Genomic DNA, 17,765 nt, shown 5'->3' with positions numbered 1-17,765 from the left:
ACCCTGGTATGTACTGAAGAGCAGGGAACAGAAATCCAGAATCCCTGCTGTGCATCATGACATCAAGAAAATTTCTGCCTTGTGCTTACTCACCCATCAGAAGGAAAAACCATGCTAGTTATTTGTATCAACAATGCTCCTGACAAGAAGATTTATAGGAAAAGTTAAGAAGCACACATTTTGTACCTGAACAAAACAAAGCAACTCTGCAATTTTTATATAATAGGTAATTTTTATTAAAAAAAACATTGCAACTGACAGAAAAAATCAAGTCCGTGAAATGTGCCATACATTCAAAGAGAAGTATTTAAAGAAAGCGATTTCTTATTCTCTGAGGTGATCATTGAAACAGATACTTCCTGACAATTAGAGAACAAAACAAAAGTTCTGTAACACTGTCCCTAAAGTACCTTGTAAGAAGTTCTAGAGTTCCTGGCCAAGAGTCCTACTTGCTAAATGCCACATACAGAAGATGACTTAGACATGGTTTCACTGGCTTCTCTTCCAGCATTTGCTGCTGTGGTGTAAATGAGACTGATCCACAGAGCTCGCTGGTTTAGGTACTGGTGACAGACTCAAGAATCCACCCAAGGAATAATCCCAAAAGGAAAAAGTAGAAATTGTTTTATCCTTTTATCCTCAGTAATATCTGTAGTTCAAAGCCAAAGAAGTGGCCAAAAGTGTGCACTCCCAGTGAAGCTGTAACATACCAAAGTAAGTTTCTTATGAACCAGAAATTTCTTGCATCCCTGTTTTGCAGAATATTAGAAAAAGACCACCAAATACAAAAATCTTACCATTACAAGTTATTAAAAAAAACCCTTCAGACAATTAAAACACACAACAAAGTGTTTGTTTTCTAACAGTAGAAATACAATCCTCATTAAAGCAGCATACCGGAGAAGCCAGTTGTTATGTTTTCAATTAAAAAAGACAAAAGCCCAGATGTTCTTGTAGCACAACCAGAACATTGGAGAAAAGAGAGGAACAAAACATTCATAGTCTGCCATGCTGAGTACATTGTCTTTGTAAGGTCACTTCAGGCCTAGAAGAGTATGGTATTGAACAAAGAGCAGGGAGTCAGTGCCTGGGCACAGTGTGACTCCCCTCCACTGGACAGTTTGCCACCAATTCAGACAGTCCAGACTCAAATTGTGAGGTTCCCAAAGAAAGCACGGTAGGGGAGTTATCTGACTTACACACTGAAGTCATCAAACCTCATACTTGCTGCCACTGCTAAGAAAACAGAAGCTCTTGGGCTATTCTTAGAGAAAAAATGATTCTGAAAAATCTGTCCAACACCTTGCCTGTGGCCAGACAGGACTCACCCAGCAGAGGGAGGAAGCCTCATGAAGGAAGCAGCACAGGCACAGCTGTTCCAGGGACCAAGGGCATTGCTACGGCCTCCTCACATCACCTGGGGCAGGTTCATGACAGCAGTGTCACAATAGGAGCCCAGGGGCTTGGTCACAGCCCCACGGGTCCACACCACCAGAGTTGCATGTCACAGACAGAGTACGGTCACCTGTGCTGGCTAATGGCCTTTAGAGACAACATCTACATGAACTCTGCTCTTTTAGTCCCTCTCAGTACAGCCTGCTCATTCTTCTAAAAGAGAAAAACCTCTTCTTTAAGAGCTCAACAGTTCACAACAGTAAAAGAAAAACATGGACCCCTTCCTTGTTGGGCCAATGCAGGAAACACCCCAAAACATAACCTGGCTCTTGTTTGGCATTGAACAACATGAACACGAATCTCAGCCTCAACAAATCAAGCTGTCAGATGCTGGTCCTACTCCAGGGGATTCAGCTTGTTCCTCCATCTCAAACTTTTTCATTTCTGAGCCAATGAAAGTGGACCTGCTTCTATCTTTGTGGCTCAATCACATCTAGAAATACTTGCCTGGCAATACTGGCAATGCCCATTGCTGGCCGCTCGGTTTGGGAAAGACCCTACATCCCAGCTGTGTCCTGTGCACAGCTGCAGGGGCACACCCCACAGTTTCAAAGCACGAGTACCTAGGTTTCCAGAAATCACCTGCTGGCTCCTCCTTTTGCCTGGTTGTTTGACTGGCTGTGCCAGCTCTAGACGTGACTCCAGCACCATCAGACCCCCTCCACCATCTCCTCCATGTGTCCTGCAGCAGGGATGAGTATCTGCTGACTCTTTAGCTTTACAGCATCTGTGGTCGGCACATTTCTGGCTGCTCACCTCTTTGCAGGGCCTCCCACCCCCACCTTCTCTCACCAGACATCCTTATAGGGAAAAGAGAAAGCTCCTGGATTTGCTCTTTAATACTGCTTCCTCCATCATGGAGATACTGAATGCTAGTATATGCCACAAACCTCCTGCCAATATACAGACTTTATATTTTATAAATAGGTAGAAGTTTCAGACAAAATATCCTATAATTTCTGTGGTGTAACATTTTTAAATAGCATTAAAAACACAAACCATCCAGCCCTTGTGATTATATATACAAACATTTGTGAATTAATAAGGCTCATAGGTACATATGCAAAAATAAAGTGCCCCTCCCCCCACCAAGAAACAGTTCTGTACAGCTAAGTCTGAAAACAGAGCAAGTTATTTAACACAGAACCTCCAAGGCTGGACGTGCAGCCGCGTTTTCCATCCTTGTTCTCATTTCTGCTTTCAACTTGGCAACACAGGAGTATTTACAAGTGGAAGAAGAGATGCCATGGCTGACTCTACTGACCTGCAATCTGCCCAGCCAAGTTCCTCATAGGGCCTTGGTGCTGGCTGGGTGTGCAGCGTGGGACACGGGCTTCTGAGGGTAGTGGCTGTACAAGTAAACCTGCAAGAGGATAGCGATGTCCACAAATACCTGCAGGAGTCCACAGATGGAGAACTGGAAAGGGGCCTGATTCAGGATGAAGTAAACAGTCTTGAATGTGTCCCCACTGGTCCACATCAGCACCATCTTGATACTAAAAGACAGAAGAAAGGGAAGAGTGTTTGCTGAGAACTTGGTTTTGGATTAGACCTGCTGTGCCAGAGGATCCCACCTACTGCAGGCAGGATTTACAGCCAGCAGTGGGCTGGGACTCCCCTGGACAGGGGCAGCCTAGCTGAGGCAGGCAGCACTGCCCTTGAAAGGGAGGATCAAACTCTCTGCTCCACAAACTGCAGCACTCTTATCTCAGCAAGCACAGCTCCAAACACCTGTGGCTATGAAGGTATCAAACATTTTCAAATCTCCAGCTAGGATATTTGACTCAGTGGTGCTCTGTAAACATGGCTGCCACATACTGACAGCATTGACCACAGACCAAAGTAAAACAGTGCATGGAAAAGAACAACAATTCATCCCAGAAGTTACTTCTTGTGTGTGCCATTCTGTGCTCATGCAAGGTAAAGTAACACACACATTGCTCTCTCATGCATGCATGCTTTCAGCATCTGCTGAAACAAACAAAACAGACAGAAGAAACCACTTCTTACTGCAGAAAATGCCTAACTAAAAAAAGCAGACAGACAGATTGTCCAGTAATACAGAAAGAGGAAAAATTACATGCCTGCAGCCGTTACTGGAAGGATGAACAGCACTAGGCATTTTTATCAAGAGCAATGCTCAAAGTTCCTTTTAATAACAAACTTGCTTTTATCTTGCTCTTCTGCTAAGCATTTCCTGTCCTGTAGTCCAGCTCCTGCTCCCCCACATCATGAGAAACTCTGGGGAATAGAAGCAATTTCTTCAAACAGACCAAATTATTTTCAGTGTCCTCAACAAAATGTGAACAACCAAACCTGGAAGGCTGTTTCTGAGCTTCATGCACTTTATCAAGAGAGCTTTTTAAGCAGCTGGATAAGCAGCACTGGACAAAAGCTTTGTAGTTCACAGTATGAGCACCGCACATGATTTGTCATAATTACAAGCAATTTACATTTTGCCAGCACAGACTCCATCACACACAGTCAGGCCCATGCAGCAGGGCAGGACTTAATGTTCATTTTTCAAACACTCAGGCAGGAGCTCACAGGATTTGTGTTTTGGGCACAAGCACATAATGCAATTGCAAGCCAAATGCTGCAGCCCATTCTTTCCCCACATGGGAAGGGTGGACAAAGCATCAGTTTGTACAGCCCCATCACACCACAGAAACAGGAGCCTTTTCTAACTCGGGTCCTGTGGCCCAGAGCATGAAACAGGTCTACAATCAGGACCTTCCACAGAATCTATGTGGAACTGCAAGCAAGGATATGGGGTTAAGCGAGCAGTCATTCCTCACCCACGGTCATTCTAAAAATGTAAATAAATAATCAGAAAAAGAAAAAAAACTGCTGAACTCTACACGTCATTTGTGCTCGGTGCAAACAGCCTGCACCACCTGCCCTGTGCATGTTGCCAGTCACACCAAGTCACCTTACATCACACTTACAGGACGTTTATAGATGCAGGTGGTGGTCAAGGAATGATTGAGATTTTAATTAGGAAAGCAATAAACTCTGAGGGTAATAAAACTGGCACCTTGCTTGCTGGCAGTCAGTACTTCTCCTCCTTTGATTTTAAGTATATTAGTGTTTGCTGGGCAATTGACCACAATTTAATTGTGGATCTGTCCTGGCATAGCTAGGTACCCTCACTAAAAGCACATGCTCAACCAGGCCGATCAAACTAACCGCTCACTGTTGACAGAAGGGCAATTCAGAGATACCATGAGATAGCTGAATAGGAATTTAACAAACATCCTTAATACAAAGGATATTTGTCACTCATTCCCAATGGAGAAAGCCAGCAGGGTTTTTTTGAGCAGAGTTAACCTCCTTAAAGAAAGAACAGTCAATCACTGAGGAAAACTTCAGGACACCTGCAGTTCAGCAGCACCCCAGGAGCCAAGCACACCTCTAACTGTGTCACATGCTGTGCCAGGCTTGCCAAAGCAATTTTGCTCGAAAGCAAGTTTGCTAGGAAGCCACCTGTGAACTCAACATTCTGCAACACCAGCTGGAAAACTGGTGCATGTTCTGATAGCCTCTGCACGTTCCAGATCCCACACTCCAGCTCACACATCTGACTCTCAAGGACATCATCATCATGCCTGGAGTTCTCACTAGGAAATGACAACACTCCACACACATGAAAATCTCAACTTGTCCTTGACAAAAATGATCTTAAAAATGATACAGGTAGTTTAAAGAGCTAATGCCACTGGTCTGTGTATCAAAAAACATACATCCTATTCTGTCCAGCTTGGACAAAGAACCAGAGAAAACCTGCAAATCATCAAGGTAAAACACAAATAAAATACAGAAAATGCTTGATATCCCACAACAATCAGTCCTGCAGCTGCACCAAGGTATTCTCAGGGCTGATGCAAAGTAGTGACTGTGGAGTGCTGGCCTCCCTCCCAGAGGAGAGGCTGGGACTGGATAAAAGGAGCACATCCAGCAGGGACCAAAAGGTGCATGGGGTAATCACAAAGAGCTTAGCAAGAAAATGGGAACAGTGTCATGCAAGAGGAGAGAAAAGGCAATGAAGGGCGATAGAGGAAAGCAAAGGAGACAGGAGAGGAACCAAGAGGTTGGTCCTTGATGAGAAGAGGATAGAAAAAAGAGACTGGAACAGAACAGGGAATTATAGGAACTGAAGAGAAATGGAAACTTGGTACACAAGTCCTTGAAAATGATCTGAATTTGGGGTAGACAGTTTGTATGGCAAGGTTTTGGTAGCAGGGGCCAGGGAGGCAGGCTACAAAGTGACTTCTGTGAGAAGCTGCCTGAATCTTTCCCTACATCCAAGAGAGCCCATGCCAGCTGGCTCCAGATGCACCTGCCACTGGCAGTCTGAGGCCATCAGTGACAGTGGTAGCACTTCTGGGATAACATATTTAAGAAAGGGGAAAATACTGCACTGCCGAGCAGCCAGCTGAGAGGAGTGAGAACATGTGAGTGGAACAGCCCCGCAGACCCCAAGGTCAGTGCAGAAGGAGGGGGAGGTGATGCCCCAGGCACTGGAACAGAGATTCCCCAGCAGCCCACGGTGAAGAGCAGGGTGAAGCAGCTCTGCCCCTGCAGCCCACGGGGGTCCATGGGGGAGCGCAGAGCCACCTGCAGAATTTGAAGGAACCCACTCTGGAGAAGGTGGATGCCCAAAGGAGGTTGTGACTCCATGGGAAGCCTGTGCTGGAGCAGGTCCCTGGGAGGTCCATGGAGAGGGCAGCCCACAGCAGCAAAGCTGGAGCAGCTTTCTGTCAGGACTTGTGACCCCTGGAGCAATGGATGGAGCAATCTATCCCTGAAGGACTGCACCCCATGGAAAGGACACATGGGGACCCACACATGGAGCAGTTAATGAGGAACTGCAGAACAAGGGAAGGACCCACACTGAAGAATTACATGAAGCACTGTCTCCCTGGCAGGAGCTCCAAATGGAGTAGGGAAAGAGCATGAAGAGGACAGAACAGCAAAAGCAACATGTGATTAATTGTCCCTCTGTGCCATTTGTAGGGAGAATGCAGAGAAGATAAAATAAAATTGAGCTTGGGAAGAAGGGAGAGGTCTGGGAAGCTGTTTTAAGATTTGGCTTTATTTCTCATTATTGTACTCTGATTTTGATTGGCAATAAATTAAATAATTTCCTTGAGTGGAGTCTGTTTTACCTGTGATGGTAACTGGTGAATGATTTCCCTGTCCTTATCTCGACCCATGAGCCTTCTGTTGTACTTTTCTCTCCCCCTGTCCAGCCGAGGAGCAGGAGCAGTATGAGTAGTATGAGAAGTAAGCACTTGGCATTAGCCAACATCAATCCACCATGAGGGTAAAGCTAGGGAATGAGCAAAGAGGGGTGTGCTGGCCCAGGACCCTCACCTCACCACTGCTGGCCCAGGACCCTCACCTCACCACTCCAAGCCCCCAGGAATGCCCCCAACACTCTCTCCAAGTCAGTACATGTCTCACTCCTCCAGTGCCCACTCCAAGGAGAGGAAAAGCTCCAAGTGCTGTTGGCCCTCTCCCATCTCAACCAGTACCCGTCTGCACACACAGCCTCAAAGTTTCAGCTTGCTGGGAAACCCCTCGAGTGTCTGTGTGACACCTTGGGGGAAAGAGAGCTGGCCCTGCCCCACTACATAACAGGCCTGAGATGGGCTAGATGAAGCTTACACCACCAACACAGCTTCCGTGAAGTCCTAGTTTCCAGATTCTCAGCACAATAGTAATGGTCCTCCTCCCAGTTTGGGATTTGCAATTGCTCTGTCCTTGCTGCATATGCAGATGTCACTTGCAATGATGCAGCAGTGCGTGTAGAACTATGAGGGATGGATGGCGTGGATACACTGTCACTGTTCTCATACCTTCCAGCTTTTGTGTCACTTCAGGATGCCACATTGTACAGAAAAGCCAGTTTTTGTCTGCAGCTTCTCAACTTTATCCAGTCACCTGGGGAAGAGAGGTAATTCTTATATTTGGTCTAACTTTTGGGGTAGACAAGAAAGACACCATTTTAGCTCAGGCAGATAGCTGCCCCTTACCTGCCCTGATGGAGAAATGAGCAGTGTCTGCAAAAAAGGAAGCATTTTACTGCCCACAAGAAATGGGAATTTTCATTTGGTTGTGGAGAAGAAAGAGCAAAAAATGGGAGAGCACACCAAAGCCCTTGCTTCACTGCTCTACTGTAACCCTGTATTTGCTGAGTGAATCACAGAAGCATTAAGTTGGAAAAGACCTTTAAGATCACCGAATTCAACCATTAACCTAAACTCACCCAACCATGTCAAGTCTACCTCTAAACCATGCCCCTAAGTGGTACATCTGCACATCTTTAAAATATCTCCATATTAAGGTGGATGTCAACCAGCATCCCCAGGTCCTTTTCTGCTGAGGACCTCTCCAGTCACTCTTTCCCAAGCCTGTAGCTTGGGCTTGTTGCAACCCAAGTGCAGGATCCGCCATTTGGTCTTGGTGATGCTCCTGTAAACATCCTCAGCCCATGGATCTGCACCTTTGCCATGTGCCAGGTGTTGTGGGCTGGTAGATCATAGACTGGTGCACCAGAGTCTGACCCCTGGCTTCACAGAGCAAGAGAAAACGCTGCACTGCTAATGCAGAGGAGGCTTTGCTACAACAGGCAGTCAGAGCCCACCACCAAGGCTGCCTGGGACTGGACAGCATGGCACAAAGAAGCCGCAGGCAGCAAAAATTTCCCAGACTGTCTCACAATGACCAACTTCACACTCTATCTTCCTGCTATCTACAGTCACACAAACCAAGCTGTTCTGTGCAGCACTGGCTACAAAGCAAAGCAGGACTTAGGAGTAAATATTTCTTTCCTGAAACAGCCCAAAGCTAAGCTGGGGAGAGGTGGAAGGCAGGAAATGCTCACCTTGTCGATATGGAGGATACGCTCTAGGAGGACAGCACAACTGCTCTTAGCACAAATGAGCAAGCAGGTTAGGGGTGAGCACTGCCAGAGAGCAACCTGGGGATGCAGAAATAAGCAAACGGCAGCATATGTCTGTGTGACAACAGAGATGCCAACCGGAGAGGCAGGAACTGTGCTCAAATAGCTGGTATTGCCAGAGGCTGAGGCAGACTTGCGGTAAAAATAGCACTTCCCAGTAATGTACATCAGGACTGCAGTATCCAATGACAACAAACCTCCTAAAAAGCAAGTGCCTTCCTCACAGCTGAGCTCAATAGAAGGAGCTGTTAATGTAGTAACAGCCAGAGCCAAGTCTGCATAAGTTGCAAACGATCACAAAAAGGAAAAGCTGGGATTTTTTAAACTTTTTTTAAAAGCTGAAAGGGCACTTATTTATTTTGTTGCTGGAATTAATTCTCAGAGAGACAACAACCCTTCTGATCAGACACTAGATTAGGGGTGGGTTGCTAAATGATGGTTTTTTATATGGTAATATGAAAATGCCCTATGGTGCTGCTGTTCTCTACCACGGACAGCAGATTTCATAAATAAGCTGTACCCATCTTCATTTGCTAAATAAATAAATTACATGCTGGAAAACAGCATTCACTTTTTTCATGGAATAACTTCTTTTATTCAGGTTCCCTGTATGTTGTATATTAATCATGAAGTGACAGAAACTAGAGGTAAGAGCAGCTATCAGTAACATGGCATCTGCAGTCAGCCAACAAATCTAAACTTTCACAGAATTATTTCTGGAATTATTTAGATGTAGAAAGAGCTACATTCAAAACAGAAAAAAAATCCCAAACCATATTCTCTTTCTGTGTAACTATACTAGAGGATGAGCAATTTCCAAAACAAATATATCTCCCAGATATTCAGGCGCAATCTTCCATATCCAGGACTAATACTATTCTAATTAAAACTTTTCAGCATCTTCGCTCTTTCTGCACAAAACCTGGCTGCAACCAGAGTCTCAAGTTTCTGATTTTCCCTTGGAGTCTCTGCACACTCTGATGAACATTAGTCACTTGTGGACCATTACATCTTTCTTCTTCATTCATCTGAAAGAACAAAAGCTACCAAAAAGAAGAATCTTGTAAAAGAATATGAGATGTGAAGCCCCCTCTTCCACTTCCCTGGTGAACCAGTCTGTCTTAAGACTGTTGCCACCCTCTGTCCAAACAGCAGCAGGGCTGCAGAGCAGCAGTTTGCAGAACACAGGCAGGGACTGAGCACAAAACATGCAGAAGGAAAAAGACACAGCACTCCTCTCTTCCTGTTTGCACTGCAGATTTTCTCACACTGATGTTATGACTCTGCATGTTTGCAGCTTAACACACAAACCCAAAAATACCCTGCACGTTGGAAGACACTGAGAGAATCAGACATTAGACAGTGACTTCCATTGAAAAATCCTGCAGTGGTTTGAGCACACGTTTCAGCACAAATAGCAACAGGAGGAACGTGTTGCTCTGATGTAATTACATCCTGCTACAGTCAAAAACTTAGGGCTAGCTGTGCTCAGACGCTTGATGAACTCAAAATTTCTAAGTTATGCTTGATAAGAGAAAGAAAGAATATAATTTATTTACCTTTACCCATGTAAAGAAGAGAATTAGACTGGACTCTGTTCAAGAATCAGTGGAAGTTGTCCACAATCTGATTAGACTGCCACAGTTTCAGATTTCACATTTCTTCATATATTAGCACTTGACTTTCACATATGTTAAAACACAGTGACAAATCTTTGAATGATCGGATATAAAAGCAGAATAAAATAATTTAGAAGTTGATAGTATAGTATTTCATTCAGGAATAAAGTCCACACAAAAGCAGCCTATCAGTGAATATTTTCAACACTGCATTTGGTTTTGGGAAATGAGGAAGAAGGTACCTCTCCAGCAACCTTTTAAGCTGCTGCCTCCCACAAGCCATTTGCACAGGAATGTCTGGAAGAGAAAGCAGACTCAGTTTTAACATCCTGACTTTGGAAAACTTTCAGTTCCCATTTGCAGCTCCAAAATAGTCTACTTAGAAAAGATAGCAAGCATCCCTAACACTGCAATTCAATCAGAGGCTGGCCCGCCTACAGCAGTGAAACACAGACCAGAAAACATGAAATACGAATGCCATGTTATTTTTAACACTGCACAAAACAAACAAAAATTAATAAATAGAGCATTTGTTTCTAACAAAATGCCATATGGCTTAACAAAAAATGGAATCCTCCTCATGCTAACCAATTTGCTTAGCCTGCCAAAAACTATTAAAAGGAAAAGAAGAAAAAGAAAACACACAGATCAGATATCCAAAGCATCTGAAGTTTGAAAACATGGAAACTAAGTGTGCGTACCCTAAGACAGGTCCTTCTGTGTGAACAAGCAAGGATCTTGTTTTAAATATTGCACAGCCAGCTGGGAATCCAAGCATGAAACTGTTCACCAGTCCTACGTGCCCTGCTCGGTGTGGGTGCCTTACCTCACTTCTCAACAATTCCTCTGAGGCTGGAGCAGCACTGACCATCTCCAGAGAAAGACATTTGTCCAGCCCCACAACACAAGCAGGAATTTAAGAGGAGCTTCCAGCAAGAGAGATCCACCTCTGTAACCAAGCTGAAGCAGTTGAGTTAAAGCCATATCCAGAAGCAATCGATATCACAGTCAGATGCAATTCAAGAGCAAATTATCTGAAAGTTTCTGTGATTTTCAGGGACTGTACTCATCAATGAGAAAAGATGAAAAGCAGGATTTCACTCTGAAACACCATCAGGCAAACAATCCCAAAAAGGTGCATATAAGCAAAAGTTTCACAAAAAAACCTCAGGGTAAATGGGCATTTGTCAATTTTTTTTTTTCATTAATATCTATTTTCTAAACTCCCAAGTACGGCAGTGTCAGGCATTTTGATCCCATGCAGCATATCCACTCAAAATCCAGTATTTGTTAGAACATGTCTGTGAAAGGGCAGTCAAAAGGAAACCACAGGACATGCCACACAGGGCTAGTAGATAGTCCAGGATCACTGATACGGCCTCCAACTATGCCAAGCAGCTGTGCCTAAAGTGCAGTCTGTAGGGGTCCAGAAACTGGTAACCCTTAACAGCTACAAAGCACTTTTAGTACTCTACAACTTGTGCTGCAGAAAGAAGGGCAGCAGGTCTTAAACAGCACAAAAACCTCCAAGTTCTATGAAACAGGTGTGAAAATAAATCTCTTCTGTGGATCAGAGGAGAGAGAATTTGAGCCACAATTCACACCAGTGCCCTTTCTGCAGGAGACACAGAAGGATGCCAGCCAGACTGCAAAGCTCAGGTCTGCTTAGACATGTGGTATGAACACAGATTAGACAGGCTCTGTTTCTGCTGCTAGTGAACTGGGAAGCTTGAGACCTGCTGCCATGGCAGGGACCAGATTTTCTCTGGTGCCAGGGCAGAAAATCACATCCTGCACCTCTCGCAGTAACCACAGTCAGCTGCCAGCACACACAGTACTGTCAGTGTAATAAGAATGGTGCAGAGCACACCTAAGTTACACCATTCTTCAAGATCTCACCCGTGAAGTTGTTCTCAAGGATCTGTCCCTGCCTCCCTGTCTCTCACCTCCCACTCGCGGCACGGCAATTGGTGGAGCTGCAGGAACAGCTGCTGGCTCATGCTGCTCTAGATGCTCTCCTGCTGCCCATCTTCTCTCCAGCTACTTGGCACAGCCCACCCTGGGGCCCCACATCATGCACTGAAAGGTGGGGGATAAAAGGACTTGCTGCCATGCAGGGCACAGGGACACAAATCCCAGGAAGCAGCACTCCTTCCCAAGGCTCATCTCCCTGCAGGGTGAGTTGGCCAGCCACTTCCCAGCAGTTGCAGCCTGCCCACTGCCACATCACTGCTATGTCCTGCAAGGCCAATGCCAAGAAGTATCAACATAATGTCCCTGTGCAACACCATTCAGTGCATTTCCTGCTCCAGTTCTAAATAACTTGGGACAAATTCAATTTGAAAGGTAATCAAAAGACATGAGGGAACAGAGGTTTGCTTCAGCACAGCTGTGCATCCTAAGGCTCAAAGCAATGCTTTTAAATCTTCCTTTCTTCCTGCCCTAGACAACCAAGAGATCATCAGACTCTTCATTCAAGTAGAGGTAATCTGAGCACATTTTCCCTTCATCTTCATATGGTAAGAATACATAGCTTGAGCACACTTCTAGTTTCTACTTCAACAACTGCAATTACCTCTTTGGTCAACATACACAAAGTAACAGTCCCAGCTCCAGTGCTTTCCTTTTTCTAGATGATTTGAGTTCACTTGTCTTCAAAGCCAGCATCCACGAGGACAAAATCTAATGATGTTGCAGTCATTACTTTTCATGAATAATCACATCCTTCAGTTAGTAAAAATGCTTCTCACATTCTAGGAAAACACTGGGGAAATTAAGACCCCAAACACACTAGAAGGTAAAATAAGAGTGATCACTTAGGGACAAAGTCCAGATTACTTTCTGGAAAGGAATTACAGATATTTGCAAGAAAAAAGCTTGCATTCTCCTCCAAAACATCTTAGCACCATAAGGAAATATTGGCAGACCTGGCAGTTTTAGGTTAATGGTTGGACTCAGTAATTTTAGAAGTTTCTTTCAACCTTATTGATTCTATGAAATAACCCCTTGCAAACTCTCTATGAAGGTATGTCACCACTTAATTCTTCATCTGAAATTCCAGGTTTCTCCATTTCCTTCCACATGCTCAAGTGCTCACAGAGGTGCGTGCAGCAGTGAAGTTACTGGTGACAGTGACACACCATACACCTCTGTGCTGCTCCTTAAAGCAAAGCTGAGTGAGAAGGCTGTCTTTGTCAGCAGGTGCCACCACAAATCAATCCCTTCTGAGCCACTTTCCACATTGCCACTGACCCACAGTGGCTGCAGGGCTTTGAAGCCTGGCTGTAGGCCGAATTGAATGCCAATAAAAGCATCATGATCACATCCCAGTAGCATGAAACAAATCTTAAAATTTCAGCCCCAGTAGGGTTTTTGCAGTTCAACAAGGATAGACATGCCCTAGCCTATCTTCATTCCTAAACTCTTGCCATTTGCTGCCTTGTACACTATGAGTACTGTTTTGGGAAATTCTCCAATACAAGACTTAGTATCTGACAGGACAAGGCTTCCACAACTACCCTGAAAGCTTGCCTGACAATGCCAGGACATCGGGCTAGGCATGTAATTCCCCAATGTGATGTAGACATGTATCATTCTTAGCCATCCTCCCCAGAACAAATTAAAATCCTACATTTTGGCCTTGTTGAAACAGGTTTTTCTGATAGCAAGATTTTTTTTTCTTTCTACATTTCACTCAAGAATACTATGAGCACTTCCTCCCCATCTCAGTTTTTGGGCTCATCATTCAGTATGTCAGTCTCCGCACTTCCCACTCTTCTTCTGTTTGCTTGTCCCTCTGTGTCTGAGGAGTAGGGGACCAAATAAACCATTCAGGTCAAAGCTGAAACAGAAAATCTCTGCAGTCGACCCACTGGCACTGCCCAACGCCTCTTCTCTACCCAGTCCTTCATCATAGTCTTCCTGGACCACCCTGCAAAGTTATTTCCTGTGCTAAGGTTCTTTGATCTCTTTTTTCTGCTCTTCTGGCTCATCTGCTAACTACTTAAATTACTCACCTCTCTGCTGACTTCACAGATCTTCACCACAGTCAATATTACCATTATGGCTGTTTACATTCTTAAATCTCAACCTACATGTCTTCAAACTCAAATCTCTGTTTACTTCCATTCTGTATTTCTAATCCCACTCAGTCCTACTGCACTGAGGGAGACACCTCTGCAACCACTCACATGCTGTTAACTTAACCCACTTACACAATTGCTGTGGTGAGTTCTAACAAAACAATACAAGTGCTGGAATGTAAAGAACTGAGGCACTTCTGGTCCCAAATTTGTTAGGTAACAGAGGAAGACAACATTTTTAAAAAACTTTCATCTCTCAGGTATCTTCATGACAGGCTCAATTCCCATCTCTTGTGCCTTGACCTGACCTTATTTATGCAAAATACCTTGCATGACACTTCCTTGCTAGAGGAAGATGGAGCACCTAAACTTAATGGAACAGTTTTGTAACAGAAGTACAATAAATTTTCTCTTGTCATTCAAATTCTCAGGGGACAGAGAAAAGCACCTACCGAGAGAGCACTCATTAAACATGCCAGCAGAGCTTTATTCCTATATTGTACAGAGGCCTTGAACTATTTGTAAAATATGAATGCTTTTGGTTTGAAGTCATTTGCTTTGATTTTACTTTTTGAACAGAGGGGATGAAGTGCCAGGGGAAGAAAAATGAGAAGAGTTCAATATGTACAAGAACTTTAGCAGCCCACACTGCGCTACAACCTTAGAGATGCTTAAGATAAGTGGATACTGCTGCTCACGCTGTCAGAAGTGCTGGGAGGCTGAGGGAAGGAAGGTCTCCCTCCTGGATTTTTCCACATGTCTCTTCCTTCAGTTCCTGAAATTCTCAGATGTGTTGAGTGTACAGGGCAAAAAGAACTGTGTTTGGAACTCACACTGTCCTGCTGCAGGTCTTGAGAAAACAGCCCTGGAGAGACACAGCAGGCGAGCACAGAGGTGACTGCAGTGCTGACCCAGCACAGCAACCCACAGGCCACAGATCTGCAGAGAACTAAGCAGGAAGTGCAGGCCCTTGAACCTGGGGCATCAATCACAGGTCTGCTCCAAGTGAAAAGAGAGTTTGGAGAAGAGGAGAGAATCCACTTAATTCCTAGGATCAGAATAAAATAGTTTCAGCCCACATGTTCACATGCTGACAGGACTCTGCCCTCATCCTGAGTGCACTGAGACCAAGCCTGTTTATTTTCCTGATGTAGTAATACTTTCAAGGGAGAAGAAATTAGAAATCTTCTGAGAACTACAGACTACTTTCTTTAATCTCTTAGCCTTAAAACAGGCAGATTTGGGAAGGGAATCTAATGTTTCTGTACAAATGAGAAGGTTAAGAGGGAAGATAAACTATTTGTAGTAAGCCTTACAAAAATCTCATCCATCCAGTCATGAAAACTGTTCACTGACTATTATGCCAATCTGGATGTGTTTGTAAAGTCCAGAAATGAAAAACCTTGGAATATTTTACATAAAAGCCACGATAAAGAACAACAGCCACCAGCTGATCAGTGCCAGGAGCAGAAGAGGAAAGTCAGCAAAGCAACACAATCCAAAAAGTAAAACTTGTCCAGAAAACTACGAATGCTGGCTGAAGCTACAGAAGTAATGACAACAATTGTAGGTCCACAAAGAAAACCAAGGATCTGAGTAAAGAAGAGCATTTAGGAAGACAAAAGAATACAATCACAGAACTACAGTAAATTATACATATAGTTTAAAATAGGCCATTTGTAAGCACAGTGACAGTTCTGATTAACTTAGTGCAATAGGAAAGGCAGCAAAAATAAGGAATGGGCTATACGACCCTAAGTACAAACCACTTTTAAGTAGAGCTACTAATTTTACATTTACCTGATGTAGTTCTGGCTCATGCTTAAGACCTTGATTTCTGTATTTTCTAGGGCCCCATATTTAACTTTTAGGTCCTAACTAGTCCCTCAAGAACTACTTCCTCTTTCATAACTTAGTCCCTGTGACTGTCTGCACAATGCTTTATGCAACGAAAACCTGCTTCTTAGTTGGGTCAGATGATTTGAATCCACAAAACTATATTGGGGGCTGTTTGTTTCCTTGAACTAAGTGGCCCTCACCTCCCATACCCCTCTTCCATGTTCTCTGCTTTGTCTGTTTAATATATAAAGCAGCTGGAGGGTACAATGCCAAAACCTGTGGGAAATCATTCTCTCTCTATTTGGCATCTTCCTTGGTGTTAGTTCTGGACTGGGCACAATTTACTCCTTACTCAGGTCTCTGCTGTACTGGTCTGCTTTGTGTATGTGGCATACTCAGGAAAGGAAATCTCTCACATAGGCATCCATTATCCCTACTCCTATTTCTTTGATTTTGCTCTCATCCATGCAATTTCTGACAGGGAGAAAAAGGAGCTGAAGAGAAAAAAACCCACAACATTCAATATAGCCATTGCCTGCATCACTCTCTTTTAACTTCCCTCCTTTTTAGCACTTTTAAAGTTCTTTTCCAGTTAATTTCTCTCACTCCTTTACTGAGTCTCCCCAAAAAAGCACAGATATGTAGCAAAGTTGCCATAACAGATGTCAATTCCCTTTTAAATTGAACTAAATTTATGCTGAAGAAGCTAATACACAGTTGGTGCCTGAGCAGAAACATCCACAAGTCTCGCTACTTCCCTCTAGCACAGGGTTTTGTTTCCTTTTAAATAGCATAAAGGAAGTAATTCAAAAGTTACTCCAAAGGAAGTAACTTACTGAAGCTGTTTTACTTATTCACAACTAAAAAATTCTCTTAGGCTAAAAAATCCCAAGAAACCACAGGAGTAACATTTTTAGAGCACTTGCCCAATCTCCTTAAATCTAAAATCTCACTAAGGGAGGTGGCCATACATTGGTTAGCCAGTCCTGAATAAAGCCTGCAGTTGCTCCATCATAGCAACTGGTTAATACAATACAGGCAGAAAAAATACAGCAGCTTTCATTACTTCACAGCTTTTGAATAAACCCAGGATTTGTCTCTGGGACAAACACTGGTTTCAGAATTCAAAAGTTTCTCCTGAAAAATTATATAAAGAGCTGCATATCTCATAAAGGAAAAAGCTATAGAGTAGTATTCAATAAAAGCAACCAATAATAAAATTTATCTCTCTAAGAAATACTGTCTTCTAGTATTTTTAATATTATCTACAGAAGCAAAAAGTAAATAATGTATTAAATACATATACATATTAGAATCATTTAATAGAATTTATTTCTTTCATACATCTTTATACCACACTCATTTCACTGAATACATTTCAGACAAACACTTGCTCATAACTAGCTCACAGCTGCAGCACACCTTATAAAACATTTCTGAATGAAAAAGCTTTTTATAATTTGCAGCTTTTGACTCCAGCAGCTTCTGAGACAATAAACGCCAATTATTTTTCCATCAGTGATTTGCGCTTTTTAAAACAGGATAATCACTGTGACTGACCCAGCACTGCCAGAGGATGGACTAAATTAATATTTTTCTTTCATACCACAATAACCCGATTGAATGAAATCCTGAGATTATCCTCATTCAGCCTTTTCAGACTAGATTTCCCAAGACAGTCTCCTATCAACACATAAGCAGAGTCACTGATTGTGTTGCCTGTCTCCAAGCAGTGAAATTCTGCGCCCCCAACCCAATGTCAGCCAAACACAACAGTCAAAGCTGTGAAGAAAGGAGGTTCCT

General features: G+C 43.5%; 1 protein-coding gene across 2 annotated transcripts in view; it reads right to left on the bottom strand.

Moving 5' to 3' along the window:
* Positions 1-218: 218 nt before the first annotated feature.
* Positions 219-17,765, bottom strand: part of SLC66A2 (solute carrier family 66 member 2) — a 65,554-nt gene continuing 48,007 nt past the window's right edge. For both annotated transcript variants that reach the window (XM_058025916.1, XM_058025925.1), the window contains one exon: positions 219-2,951. In XM_058025916.1, coding sequence (XP_057881899.1) covers positions 2,744-2,951 — 208 coding nt within the window. In that variant the 3' untranslated portion in view covers positions 219-2,743. The remainder of the gene's footprint in view (positions 2,952-17,765) is intronic.

This window comes from Melospiza georgiana, chromosome 1 (assembly GCF_028018845.1).
Source record: "Melospiza georgiana isolate bMelGeo1 chromosome 1, bMelGeo1.pri, whole genome shotgun sequence".
Taxonomy (NCBI): Eukaryota; Metazoa; Chordata; class Aves; order Passeriformes; family Passerellidae; genus Melospiza; species Melospiza georgiana.
This window is presented reverse-complemented; position numbering and strand designations above follow the sequence as displayed.